Source organism: Falco punctatus (genome assembly GCF_963210335.1).
Source record: "Falco punctatus genome assembly, chromosome: 3".
Lineage (NCBI taxonomy): Eukaryota > Metazoa > Chordata > Aves > Falconiformes > Falconidae > Falco > Falco punctatus.
Window position 1 is genome coordinate 112,729,391 of NC_137582.1, and position 25,939 is coordinate 112,755,329.

Genomic DNA, 25,939 nt, shown 5'->3' on the forward strand with positions numbered 1-25,939 from the left:
TGTTGGTGATAACAAGGAGATGCTGCCAGACAGAGTATTTCCACAGCAAATAATGAGAAAGCTTTTCAGTAAACTGTCTTTAGCCTTTAGCCAGCACCTTCTGTATTGTATACCATTAGTGTATGTGTATTTGGAGATTTAATATGAGGACAAGTGAGAACATCAGAGCTAACAAACTTGAAGATATGATCTCTCTTCCTGTGATGCTGGGCGTAATGACCTCAAAAAAAAACCATCAACAAACAGCTGTGTAACAAACATCCACTAGGCCTTCCTCTTGAAAGATAGTTACTATGTTTTCAAAATGCTTGATGCTTTTAAAGGCCAAGGAGTCCTGTGAAACAAATACCAATTTTCTACTCAAGAAAGGAATAGGATGAACAATAGAAGCAACTACAATAGAACTATGCATGTCTTAGTAACCAGATCCCTACAGAAGCTGCTTCTTCAGAGAAAGAAGTGGGTAAGAGCAAAAGATACTCGATCATATTTTGCTTATATTACCTACGCAAGTCAGGAGAAAACATCCACCTAAAACATGCTCTGTAATCTAATTTAACCTTAAACTAGATGTACATTTTGTAGACGTGAAGTATCTTTGATTCACTTGAGCTTATTTAAGCTGCACAGACACTTTTAACTATGCAAAAATTAGCATTTCCTTGATTTTATTCCTGTAGTACTTAAGAAGCTGTAACTTTTGAACAGGATGACTGACCTGCCTATGATTCATAAAGATAGATTTTGTATAGGTGTTCAAGAGGGAAGGACACACTATGAAAGGTCTAAAACACAGCCAGAAGTGAAAACCTGGGGTGGCTGCCATGATGTTTTTCAGGGTAAAACTTTTAGAACATCAAAGCCTTGAGTTAAAGCCTTCATCATTAATACATTCAAGTAGACAAACCTACCTTGTAACAGATTCCTTCTTCAGCAACAGATTTGCCATGAATTAGTATCCTCAGTTAATGATCTTCAACACTGCATTAATGATTCTTCCCTTAAAGTACCAAGAAAAACCTTTTGTATCTCCTGTGGGATTGGGTTGATGACCAGGGCATATTAATGTAAATAAAGGCTCTTTATTTACATTAATACATGAACTTCAAGAAAGCAAGTAATGTATAGCAGCATTAAAACAATTAAAAAAATAAAAATTAACAAACAAACAAACCAACCAAAACCACAACCCAACCCAACTAAACCAACGAAACAAAAAAAAATAAACCCAAAACCTATATGAAAACTGAATAATGTAAGCACTGGTATGCCAAGAGGATTTACTTCCTGTTGATTATAAAATTACTGGTTTATTACCTACCTAGCCTATATCAGTCAGTAGAATTCTAAAAGATATCTCATCCCTGGAAGTGGAACAGGTTGGGATAGGGGAAAGGGAGGGTATTTAAGTGTCATTGTGTAAGATTTTCTGTATAGAGCCAGACACAGAGATTTGTGCCATTCCTATTTTCTTCTATGCAGTAGCACTTGATCGATATTGGATAGTTACAGCCTACAAAAGGCATAGGTTTTCCCCCCTATCCACTACTGCTTAACAGCTCAAATACAGAGCAAGAATAAAAGAGACCACATGTAAGCAGTCCAGAGCATTATTCTTTTTCTGTTGTGTCATGTACAGCTGAGTGACTCGACTCTAGAAAGTGCACTCTTTCAAGAGAAGGGCTTTAAACAAGGAGCAAGGCTACACCGGTAAGTTCTCAAGGGTGATAAAAAATGCTGTCATCTGGTACCTTCTTTATCTTGGGGTAGTATTTACGGTACAAGTCTTACTAAAATTAGAACCTGATGATTTTAAACTTGGTTTTGGGGAATTGCCCCAAGCTGTATCCTTCAAGGAGGAACAAGTGGCTTCAAGGAAGAGCTTGTCTCATGAGTCAAGGGCTGAGCAAGAAAAACAGTGCTTGAGTCTTTCCTCTCTTGCTGCCTATTTTAGACTATCCTTGGCAAGCATATTCTTGCTTGATAAAGTTTGCCCATGCAGTAGCTTCAACAGTCTTCTCATTTCACTTGGCTGTATCTGTCTAAATAGCTCGGGACTTGAAATCTGCTTCATTTGAATCAACAGCACTTGGTAAGCCTCTTTCAGTGCAGCAGAGGGCAACGGTGATGCATTTCTGACCACCACCCCAGAGCCATGTTACTATAGTAAAATCAGAAATGTAATGCAACTTAGTGAAAGCAAAGATTGTACACCAGCAGTGTCACAGATGAAAAACGGCACAAAACTTTTAATTGTCAAGACAGTGAGAAATATGGCTATTAAAACAAAAATGGAAGGAAGAAGGAAGTCAGACTAGGAAGGTGTTGCACATACTGAGGTAACATGGTCAGTGAAAGTGTTCTGCTTTAAACTCTTTATTTGAAGAATTTTCTTTTTAATAACAGCAAGATACCTTTTTGTGAGCAATTAAGGCATTTTGGCTGTAAGCTTTACTTAATTCTGGCAGGCTTTTCATTTTTGGAACAAAAAAAATTTAACTAATGTTCACCTAAAAACCTAAAGATTCATTACTGTTGCTAACCTGCAAGAGGAATCTCTAATAGACTAACTTCAGTTCCTCTATAAGAGTAAGAGAAAATGACCAGAAACTTTACTTGAAAGGTAAATCATGCCATGTTGGAATCTTCACTTTCATTCACAGCTGCTTCTTGTTCCCCAGGAATTTTCCCTCCCTTAGCTGCACTGGACTTCTTTTTCTTCTTCTCCTTTTGCTCCATGTTACTTGATGCAAGCTCTTCACTCTTCTGGGTGATATACTTTAGCTGAGAACAATAAACTAATCGGTCATCTACTGAGGAACTTCATGTGAAATTAGAGAGAAACATTTAAGAGACATTAACAGGGCAAATTCTTACTACAAAAAAGATGACAGACACTCCAAAAAGGCTTGACAAACATCAATTAGTTTTAATTCTTGCACAAAGCTCTCACTCTGAGCTGAATATCCTCAAATACTGAAATGCCCTGGCGAGACTTGGATTTATAAATTATGTTACATCCACCTCTACTGCTGAGACAGCAATGTTAGCAGGTACTCAGAGCTGTATTTTGCAGAGATACTATGTAAGTACAGAAATATTGCAAGACTACTCTGCACCCACTTGACGTAGGAGCACACGATAGTTAGGAACATAAAATTCAGCTCCAGCATTTACTGTGCCTTCTCAGACAAGTTCACACTGCGTATTTCAAATCTCACGGAAGGAAAAAATCTCACATAAAATTAAAATTATTATTATTCATGGAAGCATTTACAGGTATGTTGTAACAGACCAGTGAATTTAAGTCTGAACATCATACAGATCAGCACGTGAGAGAATACAGTAACGTGAATTATCCCTGTATTAATGTTGGGAGACTTAGCACCTCAAGGTGGACTCAAGGTATTCCTGACCTTAGGCTAAAACAAAGGAAGACAACATCAAGAAAAAACGGAATCATTTACTTCCAAGACTGGCAATGCTGTAATGTGTCTGTTTATTGCTCTTTTGTACTTGGAACCCCAGCAACCCTGCTGCAACCAGAACACCGCTGCTTGCAATCAGACCTGCATTCCCACACTGAAGCAGTGTCATGAAGCAAAGTAAGACGAAAATTTAAAAATCACTGGGTTGTACCCATCCATCATCAATAAGCTAGTGAAATTACTGAAGCAACAGTTGCTTCATCTATAGCCTTCACTCAAATGCTCTTAGGAATTAACCAATTGATTTAAGAATGTTGCAAGACAGAATATACAGTGAATCTTACCAAAGAATTGCTCCTTCTAGCCAAAAGCTTCACATCTTCTGTAGTGACTGTGCTTCGTTTAGCATGCCTGCATAAAATTAAAAAAATACCGCTTAATGTGTTTGCCAACATTAGTTGTAAAAGGCTATGCAGCATCTAATTAAGAACACTAACTAAATGGGCTTAATAGGGACCCAGTAAACCAAACATGCCTAACTTTTCCAACTGTAATGCACAAAAACCTTTTTTACAAATTTGTGCATGTATATCTAAATTTCCACACTTCTTTGTGAAAACCCTAGAATTTCAACAACCAGAACTTTAAGCACCACTGTTCCATTCCCTCTTAATTGCCAGTAGGTCACTGTGTTAAGCTCTGACTCCTTAAAACATTCCTTTACCTCCTTGGAGCAACCACATGAAACACAGGCATGCTAGTAAGCATCTGGATGGTTTGGGAGTGACAGTACTGCTAGGTATCAACACATTTAACAACTATATTGTGGTGGCTTGACCTTGGCTAGACGCCAGGTGGCCACCAAGCCGCTCTATCACTCCTTTCCTTAGAACAGGCTGGGGAAGAAAATAGGATTGAAAAAACCCTCATGCATCAAGATAAAGGCAGTTTAACAAAGCAATGGCAAAAGGCTCACACACAGAAGCAAAGGAAAACAAAATACGTTTTTCTATACTTCCCGTCAGCAGGCCGTGTTTGGCCACTTCCCAGACACCAGGACTTCAGTACGTGTAGAAGTTGTTCCAGAAGACAAACATTATACATAACGAATGCCCCCCTATTCCTCCTCCTTTCTCTTTGCTTTTCTATCTGAGCAGACGTCATACGGTATGGAATATCCCGTTGGTCACTTTGGGTCAGCTGTCCTGGCTATGTCCCCTCCCAAGATCTTGCCCACCCCCAGCCTACAGGTGAAGGGGGGAAGGGTTGGAGAGAGCCTGGATGCTGCAATCACTGCTCAGCAGTAGCCAAAACACTGCTGCGTTATCACCACCTTTCTAGCTACCAACACAAGCACAGCCCTGTGAGGGCTGCTATGGGGCTCTGCCAGACCCCATACAGTCATTAATCTAAACAATCACTTGTACCACATAAATGAACTTCCAAGATCGGGAAGAACCTGCAGGGGAGTATGTTTCCTAACTTCACAGCCACTAGTTAATCAGCCAACAGAATCCTTTAAAACTTGAATTACAAGACATATTTTAAAGATTATGTAGTTATTGCAGCTGAACACACACACACACACACACACACACAAAAGCCTTTGTAAGAACTGAGTGTTCCAATACCTACCTTGCAAACATTTCGAGGTCTTTTGCGAAGTTGTCTGGAGAAGACACAAAGACATCACGTACTTTAAAATGCTGAGTAGGAAGAGATATATAATGCAGTTCTAGCTGTCACAAATGTGTGACCGTAAACTATCCAAGTTCATTAGGAGAAGGAACCACAACTTGTTATTATGTGCCACTTGCACAGGCAGGTGGCCCACACAGTATTTCCACACACATTTAAATACTTTTCCGAGGTCTGAAAAAGCAAATCACTATTTCTTGTACTTTTAAAAGGTGTAACAGAAGAAACAAGCACCAGCGATACCTAGTTCTAGTGGTATCTTTTTAAAGCATTCCTGTGGCAACTACTCTTGAACAAATAGATAGAATGCAAACTTCTGTACCGCACTGCCTGAAGGTGATCTCTGAAATAGCTGCAATGGTTTGTTTGGTGAATTGCACATCTTTGTCTTCCGCCACATCCTGACACAAGCAGCCAACCGTGTAGTGAACCGCAGCCTTCAGCCTCTGAAAGGAGCCAAGGCAGCGAGAGTTCAGGTCTCTGCAGACTGATATGTTAGCTCTTGCATAACTCGTCAAAAAAGACCCAACATAAGCAGCCGTTTACGGACCCAAACACGCCCCGCAACACCACGTTTATAACTCAGGGCCACATACCCCCTCACACACCCCCGCCATGGCTCCATCTTGTCCCGGGCGAGCCCCATCCTGCTGGCGCTGAGGACACGGGGAGGAGGCGGAGGCGCCAACGCCGTCGTACCTGAGTGAGCAGGAGCCGCTCCTCCTCCGTCGCCTCCATGGGGCGTGCTCCCCTCAGGGCCGCGGGCTCCCCTCAGGGCCGCGATCCCCCCTCAGCGCCGCGGGCTCCCGTCAGGCGCGCGACCCCAGCCGCCAGCCCAGTTTCCCGCCCAGCGCGGCGGGGCGGGGCTGCACCGCCGCCATGTCGGGAGCCGCCCCGCGCAGGGCCGGTTCCCGCCCCGAGGGAGAGCCGAGCCCGCCCAGCGGGCAGAGGAGGCGGCCGCCGCCGCCCCGCCTCGTTGCCGAACAGCGGCGCTTTGCAAAGGATTTTCTCCGGCGAGGAAAGGCAGGTGCCCAGGCAGGGACGGACCGGCAGCGGGCGGGCAGCGGGCGCCGCGCACTAACCGGCGTGGCGCGGCTGTCGGCAGCGATTCACAGCACCCGGCCTGTTCAGACGCCCTGCGAGGTACCTGCACCATCGGATCGTCCCCCTGTCAGGAGTTAATCGTGCCCGGCAGGGATCAGACACCAGCCAGCTGGTGCGCTGCGGGCAGGCCAGGCTGGGCCCGTGGGGCAGGGCCAAGTGTACGAGGTGCCACAGGGCTGAGTGCCGGGCCCTGCCCGCGGGGCACGGCCACAGGCAACGCCACAGGCTGGGGGCAGAGCGGCTGGGAGCTGCCGGCGGGGGCTAGCTGGCCGCCCGGGCACGGGCCAGCAGGATGCCCAGGTGGCCAAGAAGGCCAGCAGCATCCGGGCTTGTAGCAGAAACAGTGTGGCCAGCAGGACCGGGGCGGTGACCGGCCCCCTGTGCTCGGCCCAGGTGAGGCCGCACCTCGAATCCTGGTTTCAGGTTTGGCCCCTCACTGCAAGAGGGACGATGGGGGCTGGAGCAGGGGACTGGGCACCAGTCTGATGGGGAGCGGATGGGGGGTTCAGCCTGGAGAGGAAGGGGCTCGGGGGGGACCCCTCACTCTACAGCTCCCAGAGAGGAGGCTGTGGACAGGTGGGGTCAGTCTCCTCTCCCAAGAAGTGACAGGACAAGTGGAAACGGCCTCATGTTGCACCAGGGGAGGTTTCATGTTCATCACCCTCCAGTTATCAGTATTGCCTGCAATTTGTCACACATTTATTTTATAGAATTCCTAAATCTTACAACATAATCTGCAGAAAAATTGCTTTAAACGCAAAGCAAACTTTTGGTAATTATACAGATACCCAACTAGGTAGCTGCCCTAACAGAAATAAATGGGGAAAAAACCACCCACAAAAACTGGTGCACAGCACAAAATGTAACACTTGAGAGGTTCTGAGAAAAGCAGAAAAAAAGGTACAGGCACCCAGGTGAATTTTCAGAAATCCTAAAGATGACTGGCAGTGGGATTGCAGGAAGAGGATCTCAAACAGGGCCAACTTTGCATGCTAATGCAGGTATTTTTAATTGCCCCACGGAAAGAAGAGGCAAAGAAGCAGGGAGATCTGGGGAAAATAGTGCACGTGCACAGCTAAGCCAACAGTTTCTGCCAGAGCTTAAAACTACAAACACCACTTAGAGGAAGAACAGCTTGGTGACAGGAATATCCATCTTGACACCCTCTAAGCTGCATTCAAGTTTCTTCTCCATGATCCATCCCACCCTTCACACTTTCACAGTAAACAAACAGAGCTCACAGCGTGAAAGACTGCAGGTCAACACCCAGGAATTAATCTTTAAGCACCAAGCTACTGCCTGTTATGAATAGCAGAAACAAAAAAAAAGGCCCTTACCTCCCTGGAATCTTGGGCAGTGTTACTGTGCCATCTCCATTCTCCATTTTAGCTACTGAAACGCAGTCATCTCTATCTTGATCCCTATAAGTTTATGCACTATAATACAATAAAAATATTATCATTATAAAATGTATTCTATTAAATACTGCACAAAGACATTTTAGCCGGTTTTGCCCAACAGCAGTGGAAAGAAAACACTTCAATGCGTTCATAAGCAAATTTATTTAGCTTTCTTATAATATATAGAAGTATACCCACAAGTTATTACAAAAGTGTCCAAACACAAGTTCTAGCACAGTACAGTAAAAAGTGGTATTCTAGGAGGAATATCTGAGATCTACAGTATCTTGGCTTCAAGAGGAAATATTTCCATTAGACATTGTAGGCAGAAGAGGACACATTTCCTCCATGGCCTGTCCAGTTAGTATGGATAAATACACCTGGCTTTGATAATAATTCATATGTATGTGCACCGAAGTAATCACGCTGAGCCTAGAATAAAAACAGACACACAAAATAGACACATGAATATCACAGTCATACGAGTACTAAAAGTTGCACCTACTGATACTTGACTATAGGAATTCTAGAAGTAAGATCCGACTCCGATATTATAACATTCAAACTTATTTTCTCATTATTAGCAAAACCACTGCAATTAAACACTTACTAATATCTAGTAATTATAGAAAGGCAAGTATATTATTTCTGCTAGGTAGTAATCTCAAAAACAAGTATACATCCAAAGGTTCAAAGATACCTACTTCTTTATAAACTGTTTTGATTCAAAGATATCTTACCCTTGGTTTACAGATGGAGTAGTAACACTGTCATACCCATATCTCTGATGTTCTTTATCCAGGTATCTCATAGTATTTTATTGCTGTGAGTTTCAGGTTTAATAGAATTATGTTAGGCAGTCTATGCCTTTATCTTTACAGTGTTGGAGTGATTAGGACATATTGCCATTAGGGCCTTTAGACCAGTATTTAAGTAACAACATGATGGTATTTCAGTAGGCAGAAGACTGGCTACACTATTTCAGGCACCTACCTGAAGCAGGTTAGCTGGTAATATTTCATGCCTGTATCCATCATAAAAAGAAAGTGCTGTAGTGAAGCAGGGCATAGGGATACCAATCTGTATTCCAGTACTGATCACATGTCGCCAAGAGTCCTGGAGGAAAGGAAAGGGAGTGGGGGGAACACAGAGAAGAAAGAAAGAAACTAATCAGTGCTTGCTCAGAGGTATGGGCAGGCATATGAACTATTCTAGTCTTAACAGGACGTGCTATTTCACGTTATATGAAATCTATTGACCAAGTCTGAGCAAATGCAGCAGTAGATTCCTGATTTTACATAAATGAGGTTGATCCAAAAAAATGGCAAGTAAGATAGAGTTAACAAACAGGACATTAAGCGCGCAAACATATACTTCACGTGCAGTCAAACCACAGCCTCGAGCAAGGATGCTATTCTTTCATATAAACATAATCAGTGCATCCCAAAACCATGAACACAGTGGGGAACATGCTGAGGAAACACTGAGGCACTTTTAGGACCCCTAATCAAGCACAGTACAAAGCTCGCCAAAGGGCGTAACAGGTCAGCACAACACTTCAAAGGCATGTGGGTAATCCTCATTTCAACTGTACATCTGATTTAGTAACCTGCATGGAATACTCAGCTTCAGTTAAAAGAATTAATAATGATGAAACTACTTCTTTGTTGGTCAGATAATGTGATTTTAGTTCTGCCTGTCAACTCCATCCAAAAATCAGGATACTGTTTGAACAGACCTAGGTCAAACAAACAGCAGGTCTGGAACACTTATTTTGGTGCTCCTGCAAACAGTGGTAATAGAACAGAGCTTTGCACTCTGTACAGCTTAAGTCCAAATGCACAGTAGGCACAAGATGCAGGGCAGTGATGAGAACGTTCACAGAGGCTATAGACATTTTTTCCTCATGTCACAATTCTTCTGAATGGCTAGATCTCTGCCTAAGGCTCTTCCGTAATACTAAAATGGAAACCTCCTAACAGTAGCTTGGCTAGCATCGGAGAGAAGAACCACGACACAACAAGCACTCTGTGTTTGTTTGTATTATCTTTAGGTCAACAGTACAAATATACCTCGCAACATTACATGAGATCTCAGTTCATCACTTGATGTATCTGGATGCTGATTTATAAGGCAGCGCTTCAGTGCTGCAACCCCCTTTTTTCCCTTCATTTAGAACTACCGTTCTCCAACTTGCTGATGAAACGGAGGCAAGAGGCATTTTTTCAAGAACAGGATGCTAACCCTGGTGTCTGGCAGAATTCTAGTTTGGACCTCAGCATAGCCTGCCTCATCACAGTAACTTTCTTGTTCAATTTCAGCCAACTCCAACTATGCAGTCTTACAGGATCAGGATAGGAAAAAACCCGATATGTTCTACTAAAGAAGGGTACCTTGAAGCCATAGATGATGAATTCCTGCACCCATACGTTATATGCGTACAGATACACATACACAATCCCAAAGAGCTTAAGGATTGTTTAGAAATCTTTTGGATTAAGGATGCTGTATAAATCAGTTTCAAGGGTGTTCTCTGCCTTTTCATTTTTCAGTCTAAATAGACCTGTAAAGGTAACTCCTAAGAAAGCAGCTGAGTAAGTCCAGACTGTAAACTACTGCTTTTATGTTCTCCCTTCCTTGGAAACTCACCTGGCAGTTTTCAACAGCTGTCTTAAAGAAATCATCCAACAGCAAATTCTGGAGCTCAGGGTTTCGATCAAAAGCATCTTTGATTTTTCCCAGGAACACACTAGGCAGAACACATGTAAACCAGGAATAAAATTTCAAAGCTTCCAACAAAGGCCCAGAACAAAAAACTTACAGTGCCAAAATTTGATTCAGCCAGACTCACATTCCAAACATTGAGAAAAATGCAAACAAAACAAAGACCAAAGAAAATCTGCAGTAGCTAAGCCACCAGAAAATTGGCTTCATCTGGTGACCTTTAGTGCTGTCTACAGAAACAGCATCTCAGTATCTTACCAGCAGATTGACTCCATAAATTTTCCAAGAGAGACTCTAGACTTGTCAGTCTAGAACTGCATAAACTAAATTGCCTGCTTTTCTCCCCTCTGCACCTAAGTTACCTCATTATCTTAATTACCTTCTGATGATGCAGCCTCCCCTCCACATCAGTGCAATGCCACCATAATTCAGTGTCCAGCCAAATTCTTTGGCTGCTTGTCTCAGCAGCATGAAGCCTTGAGCATATGAGATAATCTTGGAAGCATACAGGGCCTAGAAAAAACAAATTCACATTCCCATTGAAGTCCTACAAAGCTGAATGAGAAACTTCACAGTCTGCATGCTCTGTTTAGTCCACATCTCACCAGGGATGAATACAGTAGGCACATCTCTGCTATTTGAGAACCAAAATATCCTTTCTAATTTTTTGAAAGTTTGGTCTCAACAGAGAGAGTTCAAGAGCTATTACCCCCACTACAGAGTGTTGAGGAGCGAAAAAGTAAGTTCCTCTGCATGAATTCTGACCTCCTGCACCCCAGCTAGTTGTCGCTGCCCACTGTGCCTTTGACTTGAATTCCTTCAGGACTATTCTTTGGTCAGGAAAGGAACTGGTCGCACTATGCTCGTGGACATCACTAGACAATGCACAATGGGACAGCTGAACCACTTGTCATGAAGTGTAAACACAGAAGCTCTTCGCCAGGGTTTCACCATCCAAAACCTGCTTTCATACACAGCTTGAATAGAGCACCCTGGCAAGCAGAGTGACTCACCTTGCGTATGTCCTCCAGAAAGGCCTTCTTGTTCCCACTGAATTGGGTCATTTTAGGCCCATCCAGCAGCTTACTGGCCTGTACTCTCTCATCCTTGAGGGAAGACAGGCACCGTGCAAACACAGCTTCACCTTTAAGTATGGCAGGAAAGGGGAGATAATTAGAAAGTTCAGCATCACTGTAAAGGCCCGAGATACTTGTCCTCAAGCACTCAATGAGCACATCACTGAATGATGAACCACATACATAGCGAAACAGAGTCACACAGGAAGAGAGGTGTGCAAATGAATTATTTTAACAGCATTACTGAGGGACCAAACTGCCTGTCAGCATAACCAGTGGGTAAATATTGACTAATACAGCTTTTAAACAATGAAGAAAACAAGCCACAAGTCATCCACATGAAAGTTTATCTTTGGGAAACTTCAACGGCCCTTAGTTTTAAGAATTTACTTTAAAATCTCCTCTGATCTACAAAAAGACAGACAGCGCTGCATGACAGTCTAGGGACAGGCAAGGTTGAAGACTTCACTCAGTACTGTATCATGTTTTGAAGATAAAAAGCTGCTGCATAAATGCCAAGTGACATTAACTAAACGTGCTTTGAAATACACACATGCAAAATAAGAGTAATTAAAATCAAGAATAAATTCAGCAGGTTAACTTATAAGAGGAAATAAGTTTTACAAATCTGGTAGGCCTGTAACACTGGTATTCAGAAGCCCATAATGAAGTTTTATAACATCACTGAGCAGGTTACTAAATGTCATTTGCCAGGGCTAGGGAGTTAGCCAAGTAGCTCCTGAAGAGAAATCCCTTGATCTGGCTCAGTCAATTCCTAATCACGGTGGTTTAAGCTGTACTTACTTGCAATTGAAGACAGTATTGTTAATGGTAAAAAAAAAACAAAACCAAATCAACGCCACACTCAAACAAAACAGTTTCCAGGGTCTGATGGAAGGTAAGTTATCAAGTTTATTATAGTCTTCATACTGAACTTTTCTTCCACCTTTTAAGTGAGTCATGAATTACCAAAAAAAACCCCACACCCCTCAAAACAAACTAACCAAAACCAAGATGAATGAGTAATGTTTTCACAAGATCCTGAATCTTCCCTGCAGTACGATTAATAGATTGTTATCAAAATCAGAACTGCCTCCTCTCCATTTCTGCAAAAACTTCCTTCTGCACCGGGGAAGACGGGGGGGGGGGGGGGGATGAGGAAAAAGCAGGAGCAGCATGACTTGCTTTTACAAGCAGAAGTCTGCAAGTCATGCTTCTGCAGTAAAACCACACGCACAGCAACTGCCCTATGAACAGCCAAGTTTGCACAAGGGCTATTGCACATACTTCCTTATTAACACATCATTACCTAACACCACTCCCCTGGCACTGCAGAGGCCTAATTAGGGAGGGTTTCCTCCACCCTTAATCTTTGCAAGAACCCCAAAAGGGAGAATATTAACAGCACAAGCGAGAAATACTCTCTCAAGCCTAGAACTGAAAGACTATAGCTGTAGTAGAACATTAAAAACATTTACAAAACCTGTTTTGTAAAAATACATTGTTGAAATGCAGCTATATTTCTCTGATAGCTGTCACTGCAGTTGCTCTCTTTCACCCTACTGAATACAGTTTTTCTTATCTTCTATTACAACACGACTCGACCGGCCAAGGCAAAGGAAATAGAGGTAGAGAAAGCATGAAAATTAAAGCCAATTTGAGAGCAAAGAACCTGTTGAGTCACCTTACTTACTCGGTGGGAAAGTCTACATTGGACCTGTGGTAAGAGAGCACTCTAAATGCGCTGCAGATGTATTACAACTCCTATGTCACACTTCCATTCAAAAGCCAGGCTAGATAAAAGGGTAAGCAGCCAGACTGTTAGGTCTGTAGGTGAGCAGGTAAATTCTCACACGTTAGGGATACAATTCAAAGCAATTAAAAAATACATGTCCATCACCTTAGTTTGGTTTTGGGTCAGCAGCCTTATTAGCCACAAAACAAAAGCCAGCAGTAGTCCGGAGTGCATGAAGAAACACCACAATTAACTGTTGTATTAGAAAAACAGCAACCATCATCCTAGGGTGGTGGTCTGCTGCTAGCCTCAAAAAAAAAAAATCTGTCTGTGCTCCTCAACCCATAATACAGTCCAACCCTCATGTTTCTGTTTAGTCACACCAATGCTGGGGCTAGCCAAGTTATAACAAAACACCGAAATTGAAGACTTAGATACCTGAAAAATAATTCTTATGCCTTCAGAGAAGTCTAAGTACTTATCGAGCAATGGTCAAGCAACAAGGTTTTCAGAGTGTCCTGCCCCAACTTTTTTCTTTTTTTTTTTTTTTTTTTTTAATATTTCTAAGACTATGATGTGATTTGGAGTAGCAGATAAGGTGGAGTATTACTGAGAGGAGCTGACATTAATTTCATCAATCTAGCGTGACACTTCTAGCACTGCACTTACATTCACCTGTCACCGAGTCATCACCAGCACTACGAAGATACCACGGACGAAGGCATGATAGCAGTACTGCCAACATTTGAGAAACAAGGTAAAAACCAAGCCCAGCAAGAAAAACAGTAACGGCTCTCATGGGCAGAAAGACTGCAATGGCTACACCTAGAAAAGCCTCTTCGAGCCAAGCCCTAGTGTGGGCTCATTTCTGAGATTATCCGTTACCGTGCTCCTTACTGTGATGTGGTACATGCCAGCAGGAAAGACGAGGCCAGATCAAAGAACCAGTTACCTATGAGCGTGACAGGGACACCATATTCCAGGGCGGAAATGGCTGTCCACTTTCCTGTGCCTTTTTGTCCCGCGCTGTCCTTGATCTTTGGGAGGAGGTATTTTCCATCGCTGTCTTTGAATTTGAGGATATTGGCTGTGATTTCGATCAGGAAAGAGTCTAACTCTGTTTTATTCCATTCCTGAAATACCTGGAAAAGGAGAAAAAAGCATGCATATATATATACACACACACACATATATGTACACACACTGATTTACTATGTATCTCAACTGATTTACTGATGTATGTGTACATATACATACATATATATATACATACACAAAGGGGGTCATACTATCTCAGTTACTGGTTATTGGCACCCCCTGTCACATCTACCAACGATTTCAGCGCTGCTGGAAGGCCATTGTGCAGGAGCCCTGCACTGGAAGGAGCACAGCTCAGAGTCGGAGCCGAGAGCACCCATCTCCAACCAGGAAGGCAGAGGCATAGCCCATCCTGCTGCCTATCATCACAGGCACTGAAGGCTGGAAACAGAACTGCCATTTCAAGACACATCATACTTATTGACTTGCTTCAACAAGGACCTTTGCAAGATTTGCCAGCTTGATTATAACACTCAATGTTTTACTAGCTTTTTTCAGGCAAGATCATTCACTTCTCTCTACAAGAAGCTGTTCCCTGGGGAGAAACCAGCCATAGAATGGGAGATTTTAGACAACATTCAGGTGTACACGCTTGCTGCTCCCCGCCTCATTTAAAGCTCAGGAATATCGTGCTCTGCCCTTGGCAGAAGGCACATCAGAAAATTTAACTTCATGACGTACAAGCAGCTTTACCTTCAACCTCATGATGTACAAACAGCCCAGCTGCCTCCTTCAATGGCAGACACAGCCACTTGGCTCAGGAAGGCAAGACACCAAAAATGACAGATCACCTTTGACATCTCCTCATGCTCCATGCCCACCACATCTTTCATCAGGTGATAGGCCTCACAGATCAGCTGCATGTCTCCATATTCAATCCCATTGTGCACCATCTTCACAAAGTGTCCAGCACCTTCATCTCCTACCTGTCAGGAAGTATCAAAAAATGGCATTGGCAACAGCACTGTCACCACTTCCAGTGTTTAATACCTGCCTATAGCTTCCTCCTGCCTAAAAAAACCCCATTACTAGCTGAAAACACTGTGGGTCACAGATCCATTTAGCTCCCCCAGCACATGATCCAGCCAAAGAGCTTTTCCCCTCTGTTGTATGGGCTAAGTTACCAGAGATGGCAGTTTGAAGTGAATGCAGCCAGACAGAAAATCAACTCACTGTCGCTGGCCTTATTAAGGACAAACGTGCATGAGTTTCAGCAACCAAACTATCTTAGCCTGGATCTAACCACAAGTTAAGGTCAGTATCAGATTAATATTTACCCAGTCACAACAAGGTTCCCCAGATCCCACTTTAGCAGCAATGCTTTGAAATATGGTCTTGATGTGGGGCCTGTGGGGAGAAATAACATGCCTCAGCAGATAGGCAGAGGTCACAAACACCACACGAAAAAAAGAAAAAACAACAAAAAAAATCCACCAGTATGATGCATCCTTCTGTAACCTGCCAAAAAGCAGTTCGGTGTGAGGGAACGCTGGTAGGTTGATAACCTACCACACAGCGATGTCAAATAAAATGTATGCTCTTCCCAGAACAAGACACTGTTTGCAAGAAATGAGGACAACCCATGTCACGCTTGCAGCACTGTGCAACAAGCTTAATATACCTAAAGGAACCCAAATTTCTCTATTTTATTATCTATTTTAGAAACGGGGAAATAGAGAGGCAGGTTATGATACAGGCTCATACTCATTAAAGGATTAGTGGTGGAATTGGAACAAAATCCCATTCTGTTCTATAGCCGCAAGAAAAATCCAGGGTGATCTGGAGGAATAGAGGGAAGGAGGAAAGAAACTCCACGAATGCAAGTGAGGATACAGTTATCTGCATTACTGCAGGAAGCAGGAGCTTTTGTCATTGCCAGGCTCCTCAAGCGTACTGAATTGCTTAGCCAACAGGACAGCGTTACAGAATGTCGAGTTTGGAGCAGCACTGGGAAAGGAGCATGGGTGGCACACGGGCCGCAGGTGCTGTGAAGAGGGCGGGGGACAAAGTTCAGGTAAGGGTGGCAAATAGAAGCTGTCTTTACTGAGCTGCTTACAGCAAAAAAATTATCAGACAGCAGATTACTGTGATGTTGTTTCTGGCTTTGCGCTGTCAAATTTGACCAGGCGGATGTTCACAGGGAGGAAGTTTAATATGAACATTGATATACAGTCCTTTACAGTAACATGAGTGCAGAAGAGCACAGCGGCATGGCAGAAACTTGAAAAAAAATCATGTATTGAATAGCCAGTACAAACACATACTGAGGGCTCTTTTTATGGTGTCTATCACTGCAGGGATATTTGCTGCTGCCTGTTTCATGGTTAACAGCTTTCCAAGTGCACAGGGCCTCAAAAGAAAAATCATAATCAATAAACAGTACTTGTTTAAAATTTAAGCAAACTTCCTTTCTCCCCTGGCACACATTTCTCCCTTCAGATCTGTGCAGGTCCTACTTTCACCTGTGAATTTCTGGAAGAAAAACATGCCTTTGTTTTGCCTGCTATGGAAGCTCAGCACTGCCCTGTGACCCCAGCTAGGTTGAGAAATCTTGAGCCTTGAGGAAGTGAAATGGCAACATATCTTATTCTCTCCACACCCACGTCCTCCTCCTCCCCTCCTTCGGCTCTCAACATGAATAGAAGATGCTTGTTACAGATCGTATCGAAGAATATTCTAGCTCATGCTTACCAGGCTTCTTTAGCTCCTCCTGGCATGAGTGAAGGACCGTATCTGGCACCCTCCTCTCCACCACTAACACCACTTCCAACAAATAAGATGCCCTTTTCCCGTAGCTCCTTACAACGTCTCTGGAACAAAAAGCAGAGCAGCATTATTTAATTTCTTTTAATGCCAGAGCCCTACCAACAAAGGTTAGAAATTTAGAGCTAAAATTAGGTTTCAGTGCTGCTCTGGACATGCTAGAAGAGACAACCTTAGAGGAAGTTTGTACATGCACCAAAGTGAACATTAGGAAACATGCAGTTGCTTTGACATGGGTCCTTGCAAAACACACATGCTGAGAAAACAAAGTCCTTGGAAGCACTGAATAGAAAAGAGCAGCACTGAGGCTGGAAAAGGCTCGGAATTAAGTATCAGGTGATACATGCTGTGTGCAAAGATGTGGGGGAGGCAGATTAGGCCCGAGGTGGAGTTGCTGAGTTCATTGCAGAGTGAAGGTGCAAGCATGAACAACTGTAAGAGCAACTAATTCCCTCTGAGTGGGAGAGAAGCACAGGCCGAGATCCTTAAGGGAAGCTGCAAGCTCCCCAAGTATTAATCCTTTTTTAATACCTGTTTTTTACTCTGGCATGGCCAACTCACTCATTCAAAATCAGGATGCCAAAGCAGAAAGACTAATATCGGCACCCCTTCTAAGATTCAGAAGTACCAATCTGAATGCAGTATTTTCACAGAACCATCCCAGATATGCTAACGGAACTCCTTTAACTTCTATAGGTCAGCCCTATTGCAAGCTTTTTTTGTTGTGGGTTTGTTTTTGTTGTTTTTTTTTTTAAACAGATAATTACTCTGCCGTTCTCATTACTGAGACAGCCAAACCAGCAGTTCTGTCTTACAGGATTTTCCTGTGGTCATGTAGGATTGAGATAAAACAACAACTCTACAAATATCTTCAGATTTTCAAATCTCCCTGAAAGCACCTTAAGATTGTAACAGGAAATTGTCTAAAGACCATCACTCTTTAAAAGATCTCAATAAAAATATTCTTTGATGATTCGAGCAACTTCTATAAAAATATACTTACATAATAGTCCTTAACTACTGTAACAATTGCATTTTAATAGGCTGTATGATCTGGTTTTGTAGAGATCCTTCCCCAAGCAGGGGGGAGATGGCATCTTATCAGTTGACTATTCTGATGATCAGAGGAGACAGAATCATGTGTATTTCATTCATCCACTTCAGGCAGAAAACAGACTTACCGTGGTATCTCTGTACTCTGAATTCCCACCATCAATTATGATGTCTCCAGTCTCCAACAACGGCACCTGCAAAAAAATAAACTGGCAGTTTGGTTTTATCCATGCATTCCAAACCTCATTAGTGACGAATAATTGAGATCCTCTAGACAAAACTTCTCCAAAAAGACAAAAGGAATCACAGATAGAATATTTGCCTCACCAATTTATTGATGAAGTCATCCACTGCACTGCCAGCCTTCACCAGCAAGATAATGCGACGGGGCTTCTTTAACTGGGAGACCATCTCTTCCAGGCTGTGAGCACCAATCACTTTGGTTCCCTTGGCTTCACTGGCCAGAAAGTCATCCACTTTGGAAACCGTCCTGTTAAAAGCACAAACCTGGGGGAGCAAAAAAACCACGTTAACAAAAGCTGCCGACAGAGCAGTTACTTTAGCTTGGAGTAGAAATTAAGTAAGGTTCAACGCTACGTGCTCTCCCACTTCCACCTTCCCTGAAGACACGAAGCTGGGATGAACCTGCAGCATGTCCCTGCACGTGCCTTGGGAACCTGCGGGTCGTGGCCAAGCCCTAAGCAAACTTCAGGGAAAAACCCTACGTAACTAACAGGCCAGGCGGCCGGCTGAGCACGGCACGCACCGCGGGGGCTGCTCTGGGAGCGGGACAAGGGGCAGCCTCGGTTGTGACTGAAAGGAGAAGCGATACCCGTTAGACCGATACTCATTAGACCGTCACAAGGGAAAGGAAACCCCCAAACCCCGTAAAGCGCTCGGCTCCAGCCCCAGGCGCTAATGGCTCCTGAACACCGTCCTGCCCTTACCACGAAGCCATGGTCGTTCATGTTCAGGATCAGGTTCTGGCCCATCACGGCCAGTCCAATCAGAGCGATGTCAGCCCTGCAAGGCGGGAGAGAGGCGACCGGTGAGCGGCTGCGGCGGCTCCGTGCCGGGGCAGCCCACCCCTCCGCGGGGCTGGGCAGGGCGCTCCGCCGGCTGCCCGCGCCCCCGGGCGGCCCCGCACGCACAGCCGCGCCCCGGCTCGGCGGCAGCTGGCCCAGCCGCCCGGCACCGGGAGGCGAGTGCGCACGATACCCGGCCCGGGCGCCGCCAGCGCGTCCCTGGTGGACCCAGCTCAGCCACGGCCCCACCGCCGCGGCGCGGGCTGCCCGGCACCGGGACGTGCCGCCGAGGGCTGCCGTGCAAGGGCCGCGCCGCGCCCCGCCGCGGGTGCCGGGCAGGGCGAACTCCCCGCTGCTGGGCCCGACCGCCGCGCCTCCCCCGCGCTGCACCCCCACCGCGGGCCGCCCGCGCATCGAAGCTGGGCCCCGCGCCCCCCGCCCGCCCCCGGCGCTCACTGGGCCATGGCGGCGCTGGCGGCGGCGCTGGCGGCGGCGGAGCTCGGCCTGCGGCGCGCGCCGGATAGCCCCTCAGCGGCGCGGCCGGGGCGCGCCCATTGGCTGTTCCGGCAGGCTCCGCCCCCCGCCCATGGGCCGATGGCGGGAGCGCCCCGCCCCCTTAAAGGGGCCGCGCTCGGCGCGAGCCCGGAGAACGGCGGCCGGCAGCGGCCCCTTCCTCCGGCCTGCCTCGGTCAGCGGGTCGGCGCCGCCAGGCCAGCTGTGGACACGGCCCGGGGGCGCCAGTCCCCCGTCCGTCTTCGGGGCATCCTAGAATGCGGCCGGAGGAAAACTTAGGAAGCTCGCGTCAGCGTCGAGACTAAATGAGGCTCCAGAGAAGCTGGCTCGCTTCATGCCGCCGCTCCGCGACAGTCGGGTCCACCATCGCGACAGGCCAACGCCTGGGCGCGTTGTCCCCGCTCAGGGCACGCTGGGAGCACGCGGCCGCCGAGCCCCGGGGCGTGGGGCAGGGGCTGCAGGAAGGTGACCGCAGCCGGGCAGCGCCTCGCGGCAGCGGCAGCCGGGGGGCAGGGGCCACCCGGGGCAGTCGTTACCCAGGTGCGACCGGAAAACTGTCGGGGACCGGCGACAGCAGCCAGAAGCCAGCAGGGCACCCGCGGCCGCTTCCCCCGGGCCAGTTCTCGCCAGCAGCCTGACAAAGTCTGCCATGACGCAGCGCTCCGGGGCCAGGAGCCGTGTCGGACACACGCAGCGGCCCCCGCCCGCGGGACGGGGATGCTTTGGGAAGGCCCCGACCGGCTTCCCCACGGTGACTGGTAACACTACAAAGCACCGTCTGCAGACGGGGAGGAGGCGCAGGGACTCCCTGGCACATCCTTCTCCACTGAGCTGGTGCCTCACACTCCACCGTTACATGCGTGGTTTGATTTCACACACTTCCTCTCATTTTTAGCAGCCACACCAAGATAAGCCAGTGTGTACGGGCAGCTCTACGACAACCTTATTTTATCTTTCCATCAAAAGAATCTTTTGAAAGCACCCAGAAACTACTTTGAAATGCTGTGTAACATAAAGGGAAAAGGGTGAGGAAGGAGAGGAAGAGGAAGATGAGAGGCCCTTCTGCCCAAGAACAGCTGAGGCAAATTTCACAAAAGAGTAAGCTTTTGAAAACAAGTGATCATTATAAGGTCCTAGTAATTAAATCATAATAAAAGGAGTACATGTTGTATCTGCTAATGCACTGGTTGGGTTGTACCTTTATTGTTTCACCTCGTTCACTAACAATTCAGTGGTGCAAGGTTACCATACACAGTTAGATACCTGCATTGCACACCTAAGGCTATACAGCAAATGGATCAGAATTAGTACAAATACATGAACTATATTTACATTTTGTATACTCAAGCTCCAAATATCGGATATATTTACAAAATAAAATAAGAAAACGAAAACCTGAAATTAATGTACAGTGTTGCTGATACGCTCCTTTGCTGGGATGAAGTCAGTTTGCAAAGAGATTTGTTCAAGAAGGCCACTTATACAGCATATACCTTGTATACTTAGTGTACAGACAGATTGAACAGGGAGATGGGGACCGCAATTAAAAAAGTATGTATTTCAGTGCAACAGCATGTCTAACGTCCCAATTCAAGAACCTTAATCAACTACACGTGAAGTAAGAACAAGCGGAGTGGAAAATTAAGAACTGATCCTGGGAAGTGCTGATCTTTTGAGACTCCCTCTGCCTCTAGTCCCTGGTTTCAAGGCGAGCCAGAGGTACTGGGTGCTGCTCAGGATCAGGCCATTAACATGGCAACATGAAGAACCGAAGACCTGGGAGCTCCGTACCCTCGGTTTTCTGAACACACAGCTGAGCCCGGCAATTTAAAAACTGTTCCAAATAACATTGGACACAACCATCTGGTTAGTGTTGGACTAGTTTTGATTTCAAATACTTAGAACGCATAAATGGCCTTCTGAACAAAAAAGTCAATCCTGTTCTTGAACAGCTGATGTTTTTTAAACAAGGAAGCACAAAATTAATACATTCCTGCTACATACAGTACAGTTCAGACCACACATTGGGGTTAACAACTACAATGGAGAGATGCAATGCATACATGTCAGAGACCCACTTAACGTACATTCCGCCAACCGTTCCAGAGCAGCACTGTTATCCTTCCTCCAGCAGCAGGGTAACAGCTGCATCTCCAACAAAAACACCCACCACGGTATAAACTAACACAAACTAAGGCTGCGCGAGAGTACCAGGAAGATGCGTATGCATAGGCAGTATTAGTTGACTGTATAGTACCAATGGGTGTTATACCAAAGCTAATCCTCTTATCTAATGTGCAATTAATTACAGATGTATAAATATACAATACATTACATAAAAATAAATCCCTGTAAATTAGATAACAAGCAGCAAAAAGTAAAGTCTTTGCTTTGAAATACCTTTTTGCTAATCAGTAATAAGGACTATAATATAATAAGGACCGACCAAAAAAAAAAAAAACAAACCCCACCCTTTCTCAGTCTGGAAATAACATTCCCTTCCCTTCTGCATCCCAGAATACAGGAATCTTCTTTAAAAAGGTACTTAAAGTGCATTTCTAAAATACAGTATAGGAAGTTTAGTTTAGTTTTAAAATATCCAGGAACCTCCAAGACCAACAACATAATTTTCAACGGACAAAAAAGATCATTTGCTCCTTCCTTTCAGTGAGGAACATAAAAACCCAAGCTATGGCACAGCTTTGCACTGACTCTCTCCAAGGAATGCCTGTCAAATTTACTACCAGTGCTTGTGCTCGGCGGGCTGGCAGGCCCACAGCACCGTGCCTCGTCTCCAGCCGCTGAGTCCCCAGAGCTGTCTGACTCCAGGACTGCACACACACGCAGCGAGTAACCAGGAGCGGGTTTTTCAATGTCAAGAGGAGGCAGCTTATCACATTTTCCCCTGCTTGCTTTCTGTTGCTAAAAAGAGATTTCTAACATGTTGGGCTAGATCAAAAAAAAGCTTTACAGTGAATGGAAATCCACTTTGTTATCCTTTTAAAGAAACCTTGAATTTATTTCAGTCCAGTTTTAAGCAGGGAAACTGATGTCTCAAAGTAGGCTTCAGTAATTGGTGAAAAACTGTAACTGTGTGCCCTTGTGTCAGACCTGCAAACAGTAATATGCCCATTTGAACTCCACACTACAGCAACCTGTTTTGTCACAGATTACGCAGCTTTAAGAGATACCGATGCTTGAAAACAGGATTTTGCTCTTCTGACGATCTGTTATCCACCTAGACACCAAATCATCAGAAGCTGCTCGGAGTCTTTAGATAGAAGAGCAACATTTACGCAACACAGCTGTAACACTTCCAGCTCTGAATAAAATAAGCATCTGTCTCTTCCTACTTTTAAAGGAAGATCCCTTAATCATGTTTTTATGCAATGCCTATATCCCCTTAGTCAATTTTCTGGCTTATCCAAAGCAAAGACTTAGCAAACTAGTTTTCTTCTAGTTAAAAAAAGAAAAAGATAAAAATTAAAATGCTCTCAGTGTGTTACAAAATGCCTCCACCTAAATTGCTACGTCTCCTCAAACTGGTTCCACTTTCATTACAAACAATGGTGATGGCAGCAACAACTTAGTGCTTGAAATAGGTAATTCTTGAGATCAGCTTAACTCCAGCTTGAGGAGCCCTCCTGCAGCACTAGCAGTCTTACTTATCCGCACACTGGAAGTGCATTATCATCCATTGCATAACAAAAGGAACAACATCACTGTATTAAGTCACACACAATTAAACACGACAAAACCAGAAAGAAGAAAAAAAAAAACCACCAAAAGAACATCGCCATTACGCTCCCGGGTCCCCAGGATGCTCCCTCACTTTGGATTCCAGTTCTGAAATAAGCCAGAGGACCACAGGAGATCGCATGAGCACGTGCTTTAGCTTCAGTACTATTGCAAAATATATAAAGGTATGTCCTAGCAAGTGTCAGACTCCATCTCCCTGCTCCTTCACCAACTGTGCTTTTAGGAGGCCTCATTATGCATTGCACTTTGGAGAACAAAAACCCCATAAAGCTAAAAAACTGCTCAGCTGATGCCAGTCCCACGCGCACTTTTGGCCACAGAATTTCCAATGTGTGACGTGACCTGCTGATGGAGCCAAATCAAACTGACTCTCTTGAGCTGGAGTTTGCCCAGATGTGGGACCGTCACAGCGGAGCGAAGCCCTTGTACCCCTCCCTTGAGGCGGAACGCAGGCTAACACCCCCACGTGCTCCCCAGGCCCACAGCCAGCCCTCTCGGTGCCCAAGGCAAGGCAACAAACCGTAGCACAGCAGCCCGAAGCACAGCCAAAGAAAAAAGAACCACCACCCCCTCCCCAACCTCCCTGAACCTAACCAAGGGAGAGGAGCTCACTGCTCAGAACAAAAATTCATCCTGCTTTCCCTTCGCAGGGCAAGGACCAAAACTTCAGCCACAAGGAGAACTACACCGGAGGTCAAGAACCAACACCACCCAGCTCATCTCCAAGCCGCCAACTATTCCACCCCACCAACCAGGACCAGAGTCCACTTGATACGTCCTCCAGGAAGGATTAATTCTGAACTTAAAACTAACTGGGGGGTTTTAGCTGATGAAAATTGTAGCAGAGAAATCAAGAAACATTCAAAAGTTATTCCAGAAGAAGTGAAAACGTCCTGCTGTTCCCTGGAGAACACTGCAAGTGCAAGGCCTGGGGAGTGTTCTGCAGACAGAGGATGCTTTCCCCACCAACAGATGGGGTGTCACCGGCGTGCTGCAGAGCGGGGGTGGACACACGAAGGTAGAGCAGCCTATCCTGACGTACCGATGACAGCTGTCAGTCTCTTCCACTAGAGGTGAGAATTGCGCCCATAGGAGCTGGGGGTCAGGACTAAAAGCGGAATGAGGAGACACTGCCCTCCTGCGCTGATCTGAAGGAGCTCTGGGGAACGGCCACACTTCTGTTTCCCTGTAATGACACTCTCCATCTGCCAAACACAAGGCTGAGTATCTAGAACTTCAGGGACTGTACCTAACATTTCAGCCATGTAGTTTATGTTTCCTCACATCAGCACGAGTTCCGTCTCCCCAGCTCAGTTCAGAGGTGGAGCAGGGAGTGTCAGTGCTTCGGGAAAGAGTTAAAGCCAAGCACTGTGCACCCGCAACCCCACAGCAAGAGTTTTAAGACAGATTATTCCAGACAGCCGTTCTCAGTTTGGTCCCTACCTTTTTCCAGCTCATGCCTTAGCCTGTTGGACCCTGCAAACTCAAAAACTTGCACCAAGTCCAAAACTCAGTCTGCCCAGATAGATTTGTCCAATATCAGCTTTCCACAGAATTTAAATTAGAGGCTGGATCCAGAAAGCCTGAGGAGCTATTGCAGTTCCTGTCTGGGTAATGTCTACATAGGAGAATTTATCTTTCCCTGGCATTAGAACTTTGCCCTGAGGGAACCAACGACTACTGCCAAGTCACAAATCGAATGAAAAACCTGCAGCAGTCTAGACAGACAACAATGGACAGTGGGACAGACACCAAAAGGTCAGTTGAAATGGGAAAACAATTGTTATAAGAAAAAAAAAAAAAACCACACTTTTTTTTTTTCTTCTTTTTAGAGTCGTGCATAATCACTCGGGGGTTTTTTGATTTTTTTTTTTCTTTCTTTTTGTCTGGCCACATGCTACTAGTACGATTCTCAGTACAAGTGAAAAGAAACAAGGTAGGGTTAGAATGCCTAGAAAATGTGCTGAAGGAGTTGGGAAGGTAGGGGATGTTAAGCCACAGGATTACATACAAGAGAAACTGTCAAGAATCACAAAGAGAAAATGAGAGGTAACACTTAGTCTATCAGAAGGTGAGTGAGGAGAACAGATGAGAACATTACATGGACTCAGTACTTCAGCTGGCCCGTGCGTCTTCGAGCCAGTTTTGACCTGTGCAAGAGAGAAGTAGAAAAATATTTGCTGAATTCAGGAAGTTTATTTTTCTTCCCTCCCCACAGTTTGTCCACTTTTTTTTTTTTAAAATCCTTTCATATAGCCCTAGTTTACTCCATATGTTTAGAAAGTAAAATGTATCAAGGGCTGAAATGAGAAAGACTTCTCACTCTCCTGCTGTGCTCCTTTAAAGGAAGATGGGATCTTTTAAGGACTGCATTGTGACAATATTATTTGATGCTCTATAGTAATAGCTTAGCTTTTAATTTATTATTTTTTTTATTGAAAGGAAGAGCTACCGTAGCATAGTAAGACAGAGTAGAAGAAAGTAGTAGAGTAGTAAGATAGCAAGTAGGGGATGTCTGTGACCCGTGCTAAAGGGAAGGCTTCTAGAGAAGTTTGAAGAAGGG

General features: G+C 45.0%; 3 protein-coding genes across 12 annotated transcripts in view; all 3 read right to left on the minus strand.

Moving 5' to 3' along the window:
* Positions 1-2,222: 2,222 nt before the first annotated feature.
* On the minus strand, positions 2,223-6,017 carry CENPS (centromere protein S). The gene is made up of 5 exons (XM_080380969.1): positions 5,826-6,017; positions 5,449-5,572; positions 5,064-5,097; positions 3,773-3,839; positions 2,223-2,784 (listed from the first exon to the last, which is right to left on the minus strand). Exons 1-5 carry the CDS (start codon positions 5,862-5,864, stop codon positions 2,629-2,631), a joined length of 420 nt encoding a protein of 139 aa, XP_080237095.1. The 5' UTR covers positions 5,865-6,017; the 3' UTR covers positions 2,223-2,628.
* Positions 6,018-7,773: 1,756 nt separating this feature from the next.
* PGD (phosphogluconate dehydrogenase) lies at positions 7,774-19,701 on the minus strand. The gene is made up of 13 exons (XM_080380932.1): positions 19,561-19,701; positions 19,027-19,102; positions 18,407-18,586; positions 18,208-18,273; positions 16,955-17,073; positions 15,541-15,610; positions 15,055-15,189; positions 14,118-14,307; positions 11,368-11,498; positions 10,734-10,867; positions 10,280-10,379; positions 8,624-8,746; positions 7,774-8,062 (listed from the first exon to the last, which is right to left on the minus strand). Exons 1-13 carry the CDS (start codon positions 19,566-19,568, stop codon positions 7,943-7,945), a joined length of 1,452 nt encoding a protein of 483 aa, XP_080237058.1. The 5' UTR covers positions 19,569-19,701; the 3' UTR covers positions 7,774-7,942.
* A 1,082-nt stretch (positions 19,702-20,783) lies between these two features.
* KIF1B (kinesin family member 1B) overlaps positions 20,784-25,939 on the minus strand; it is a 96,485-nt gene continuing 91,329 nt past the window's right edge. For all 10 annotated transcript variants that reach the window (XM_080380906.1, XM_080380911.1, XM_080380909.1 and 7 more), the window contains one exon: positions 20,784-25,526. In XM_080380906.1, coding sequence (XP_080237032.1) covers positions 25,484-25,526 — 43 coding nt within the window. In that variant the 3' untranslated portion in view covers positions 20,784-25,483. The remainder of the gene's footprint in view (positions 25,527-25,939) is intronic.

Bases quoted from the DNA above. Each gene is read 5' to 3' on its own strand.
- PGD (XM_080380932.1), bottom strand. The intron at 10,380-10,733 runs GTAATTAAGATA...TGTTCTGCCTAG, and splicing joins GGAGGCTGCATCATCAGAAG to TGTGTTCCTGGGAAAAATCA. The intron at 8,063-8,623 runs GTAGGTGCCTGA...TTTTTATTCTAG, and splicing joins TACCAGCTAACCTGCTTCAG to GCTCAGCGTGATTACTTCGG.
- CENPS (XM_080380969.1), bottom strand. From the start codon at position 5,864: ATGGAGGCGACGGAGGAGGAGCGGCTCCTGCTCACTCAG. The intron at 5,098-5,448 runs GTACAGAAGTTT...TGTCTTCTCCAG, and splicing joins GATCACCTTCAGGCAGTGCG to ACAACTTCGCAAAAGACCTC. The intron at 2,785-3,772 runs GTAAGATTCACT...TATTGTTCTCAG, and splicing joins CTAGAAGGAGCAATTCTTTG to CTAAAGTATATCACCCAGAA.